Below are 5,187 nucleotides of genomic sequence, written 5' to 3'. Positions count from 1 at the left end.
TATGAATTTTACATATGTCTTTTAAAGATCAAGTATTTTAAACTGTGATTAACATGCTTACTTACAAAGCTAATTAAATTTCCATAAAGAAAATCTTGATTGAAGCTGTATGCAGCTTTAAGGTCAGGGGATACAATATATTGTTATGAAAAACAAAAACTACACAGGTTACTATGTATTTATAAAAAATGTAGTGGTGATATTTTAATGTTTGTAAATAAAAGTGATGTGATGTCATGTTTAGAGTGCTGTATTGAAAGCATAAATAAAGACTGGTAACTGGGTCCACTGCCCTGCTACTGTTCATGAACTCTCTGTGCCAAATGCTTGACACTTCTTGCGCAAGTGGGATTCTTTTTGCCCATTTACATGATAAAGGCAGATCACTCTTGAGGTGGTGAGCAGGGAGGGAGGGAGGGACAGAGGAAAAGAGGTAGGGCTATTGGGTCTGGAGCAAAAAGGAGGCAAGAGACAGAAGGGGGACTTGAACAGAAGCATTACGATCACTGTTTTTTCTTCCCAGTCTGGAGGTCAGAGACACTACTGGACATGGTCTGACACTGAGAAACTGGATGAAGAATCTGGACTGGATTTGGGTTTCGTATGTTTGGATTTGCTCCCATCCAGATGCTGTGCTGTCGTGGAGAATAGAAATTCTACAGTTGACAACAAAGCAATGATGACTTTGGCCAAATTATTTCCAGAATTTTTGAACATCAGCTCTTGAAGAGTTGCACTCTAATATGGTTGTAATGTGTTTTGCCTTTCAATTACTAAAGCTGGATTTTAAATCATGTTTTATTTTAGCCACCAGTGATTGAGTACATGTGGATCCAGTAAAATATATCTTTAGATGAACTGGCTGTTTTTTTAGGAGACAACACTCGCTTAAATATGACTGGAGCCTTATTTACAGGACTCATCTTCTTTTTGCTAGAGGTAATAACCCTTTTATTCTGTATTCCATTGCATGTTAAGACCAAATTTGTAAGCTGCTGTGATCAGTCTTAACATGTTACATAGAACTGTAATAGAGTGAACATTTTTTAAGATACGTTTTCAAAAATAAGGTTCACAGTGTGGGACATTATTTTGCAGACAAATTAAGTAAAATGAACTGGAATTATTTTCATGTAGGTGGTGAGTGATGGTGAACCAACGTATGCTGGACCAGGAAGGGTGGAGGACTTACACGGTGAGACTGTCAATCACTTGTAGTGACCTGTATTGTATACAGGTGAAGGTAAAAAAAAAACATATGGTTTTTTAAGTCCATTTAATTGTATTATTATCTGGTAAATTCTGTTTCAGATTTACAAGGACAGTACAAGCTTGTCCATCTGACATCACACTGGGCCCTTCAGCTGGTCAATGACTCGTTGCCTTTCTCCAGAGCTGACAGCTTCTGTAGAGGTCAGTTCAGCTCCCTCCACACCCTGGACCAGTCAAAGGACCAGGAAGAAGCACTGGAGCTCCTTCAGCAGACTGGACTCCGCTCCCCTGTCTGGGTCAGGAATCCCAGCAGTACAGCCTCTAATTCAGTGGCCCACTCCAGGCAGTGTGAGTAGGATCAGCAGATTTGTATTTTATGACTAAACAACTTGCCAAGAAACAAAATAATAATAAAAACTTTTTTCTCTTTTTGATTAGATATGCAGTTRTCATGTCTAAACTTCCCAAAAGAGTCCCATGAAGGCTTTGCTCATGTCAACGTGACATTTCCTGCCTTATCATCTGTGAGTGTGTGTGTACGAGTTCAATGGGACCCCAAGTGGAATGAGGTGTCCACCATCTTTTCCTATGCTGCACCTGTCTTTACCAATGAGTTTCAGCTGCGAGGCCAAGTGGATGTGCAGGGTCGCATCCTCTTGGCACTTATCATCCACGGAAAGCACCTGCCGTATAAGGCGTCTTTCTCAAACGACGGTGCATGGCATCACATCTGTGTCACATGGCACCGGAGCAGAAATCACTGGGCCATCTACGTTGARGGGGACAGGAGTGACGGGGGGTTAGGTACAGACATTCACAGGGATATATATGGTGATGGTATTCTGATCTTGGGTCAGGACCAAGACTCATTTGGTGGGGATTTTACAGAGCCTTTTTTTGGAAACATCACCGATCTGAATGTTTGGAACATATCTTTGGAAGCAAGACATGTCCGTGCCTTGAATTCCTGTTCACCCGTTAACCTGGAAAAGCTTTTCACTTGGAACCTTCAGCTCATAAGCAGCCATACTGTGGTCAAAAATGTGCAAGCCCTTCTCTTTTGTCCAGGTAAGAGAACAACATTTTACTCCCAAACACCAGAGCATATTAAATACAATCAAAAAMGTGTTCAGTTCACAATTTAGTACATAACTGATGTGTACTTTGTAGTTGTAAGTTATTTTAAACAATTCTGAACAAATAAGACAAAAACAGACTCTAAGCTGGACCACTCAAAGTCTGCTTGACATCTGACATCTAAAATGACCTATTCAGGCTCAGACTGAAATATTAATTAATGGGAAAACCARCTCTACAGAAATCTTTAGACTAGATGTTATTTACATTTACTACAGTATACTGTATATTGCTAATTTATTGTAGGGTTAATGTTTTTGCTGAAATCTCCATGTTTCACTTTGGAAGTAAAAAAAGTAAAAACAAACAAAAATAAATAAATGTTGATGCATTGATTGTTGTGCCTTGTGATGGTAAGATACTGTATGATCCTTAGACTGAGCAGTGTGCCTTGGATTGAGCTTAATGTATTGTCTCATATTACCTTTAACTTGGACAATATTTTCTTCCGTGTTGTCACAGTCTGAGTATCTAATGAACGTTCACATTACTGGGTATTACTGGGTATGTAGATCAGTTTGTTAAATCTGTTGGTGCACATCACCTGGTCAGTCTGCCCCAGAAAACTGACACTGGTTTGACTTTTCTTCTGAAGGACACTGGTGCTSTTAGGGCTGCGTCACATGGCAGGATAATTATGCTYATTTCTGGCCCTTCCAAGAATCTCAAGGCCTTCCAGATTATTAGAATGGCTCTAAAGATAATCTTAGCAGATATTCCTGCTGTGGGTGATGAGTTACYAGTGATCTAGTCGGCTCYGAAAGATATCAAGACCGCGCCGATCTCAAATCGTGGATATTCAACATGTTTGATTTTTTGCCCGATATCAAAGCGTGTGTGGTGTTCACTCAAGAACAAACGAGCTCACAACCTGCTGGATGWGACATGTAGCCAATCAGAAAGCGAGGTGACGTAAACACGGAYGGGATTCTAAAATACAGAAAACATAAAAAGCTGTCATGACACACTTGAAAGTGTGCTGGACATTAAAAGACATTTCGAATAGTTTTTTTTTCTCTATTAAAAATAGTCCCCAAATGATCAACATTGTTTCTTCCTTGTCTCAAATGTTTATTTACTCTGAACTCACYTGTCTCTGGAGGTCACAGATTTTTCCTCTGACATCTAAATTGTCACGAGATTTCAAAAAGTCATGTGATTTCACATCTGACATCTGAATGTTGAATYTTTTGCCTCAGTGACCATCCGAGCCGCAATCRGCTTGTYCTGCCGATACCTATCGGCTGCTTTCGGAGTCCCACAGGCCAAAAASACCRGATAGGACTCCTTCTTCAGCCTGARAGCATCCCTRACRGCCGGTGTCCACCAGCGGGTTRGAGGGTTGCRGCAARGACAGGCACCAACAACCTTACGGCCACAGCTCAGGTAAGCCGCCTCYACAATGGAGGCACGGAACATGGCCCACTCGGACTCAATGTCCCCCACCTCCCCCGGAACATGTTCGAAGTTCCCCCGGAGGTGTGAGTTGAAGCTCAGTCTGACGGGAGACTCTGACAGACGTTCCCAACAGACCCTCACTATATGTTTGGGTCTGCCAGGTCTGACRGGCATCCTCCCCCACCAACGGAGCCAACTCACCACCAGGTAGTGGTCAGTTGACACCTCTGCCCCTCTCTTCACCCGAGTGTTCCACACATGTGGCCGCAGATCAGATGAAGCAACAACAAAGTCGATCATCAAACTGCGACCTAGGGTGTCCTGGTGCCAAGAGCACACATGGACACCCTTATGCTTGAACAAGGTGTTAGTTATGGACAATGCATGAACGCACATAAGTCCAATACAAAACACCGCTCAGGTTATGATCAGGGGGGCCGTTCCTCCCAACCACGCCTCTCCAGGTCTCTGTCATTACCCATGTGAGCGTTGAAGTCCCCCAGCAGAACGAGGGAGTCCCCGTTAGGAGCACTCTCCAGCACCCCCTCCAAGGACTCCAGAAAGTTTGGGTAATCTGAACTGCTGTTAGGTGCATATAGGCACAAACAACAGTCAGGACCCATCCCCCCACCCGTAGGTGGAGGGAGGCTACCCTCTCGTTCACCGGTTGCTGATCTGCTAAAAATGACAGATTTTCTTTCTGGATCTCTCAGAGCAGGACTTCAGTCTCCAAACTCGTGAAATTCTTCTTTTTTAACTTTTAGCTGTTATTTTAATGAATGGCCACTTCCTGGCATGTGGGYCAGGAAGTGTAGTCTTATATGGTGTTTTTGGGCTGGTAATTATGTTAATTTCCTCTATTCAAGCACAGGCAACTGAATACATACAGGTGGCATTCATCATGTTTACYCTGCTCATTTACACACTTTTCCTGATGATAGAYGATMTTGCTGAATCTGARGTGTTCATAAAACCCTTCGTATGAACAAAASTAAGAAAAATTTAGGATACAAATACAAAGATGTCCTTGCATGAAGCCCAATTTTTGTGTTGGTTTATTGCACACAATGGCTAGAGAAGAAAATAACTTGTCTGTTATGAAGGTAATTTTTTTAGTCATTCAATCAAACAAATATACAGTTTCAATCAAAAAAAGTAATTACAATTACAAAAAGTAATTTCAATCAAAAGAATAATAGTTTCAACCAATCAAAAAAATTCAACCAAAYTAGGCACACGTTTTACATAGTTCCTCCTTTGCCACCCCCCCCTCCCCCCCACCCGCTTATGTTCTCTGAGTTCAGAAACTTAGAGCAACAAACAACGATTTGAGATTCAACCAAAGATTTCTGACATGCACGAAAAAGTTTCTGTTTTGTAAAAAACTGATGGAATTTATTTAGTTTGAAATCACTTTTTTGTTTGGTTAAAACTATGTCT

At 41.5% G+C, this 5,187-nt stretch overlaps 1 protein-coding gene across 3 annotated transcripts in view; it reads left to right on the top strand.

Annotated features, from left to right (window-relative positions):
* The first annotated feature begins 455 nt into the window (after positions 1-455).
* adgrd2 (adhesion G protein-coupled receptor D2) overlaps positions 456-5,187 on the top strand; it is an 86,655-nt gene continuing 81,923 nt past the window's right edge. For all 3 annotated transcript variants that reach the window (XM_014009973.1, XM_014009972.1, XM_014009974.1), the window contains exons 1-4: positions 456-939; positions 1,138-1,195; positions 1,312-1,560; positions 1,651-2,280. In XM_014009973.1, coding sequence (XP_013865427.1) covers positions 895-939; positions 1,138-1,195; positions 1,312-1,560; positions 1,651-2,280 — 982 coding nt within the window. In that variant the 5' untranslated portion in view covers positions 456-894. The remainder of the gene's footprint in view (positions 940-1,137; positions 1,196-1,311; positions 1,561-1,650; positions 2,281-5,187) is intronic.

The sequence above is a fragment of the Austrofundulus limnaeus genome, unplaced genomic scaffold, assembly GCF_001266775.1.
Source record: "Austrofundulus limnaeus strain Quisiro unplaced genomic scaffold, Austrofundulus_limnaeus-1.0 Scaffold64, whole genome shotgun sequence".
Lineage (NCBI taxonomy): Eukaryota > Metazoa > Chordata > Actinopteri > Cyprinodontiformes > Rivulidae > Austrofundulus > Austrofundulus limnaeus.
Note: the sequence above shows the minus strand (reverse complement) of the source record. Positions and strands in the feature narration are given on the sequence as shown.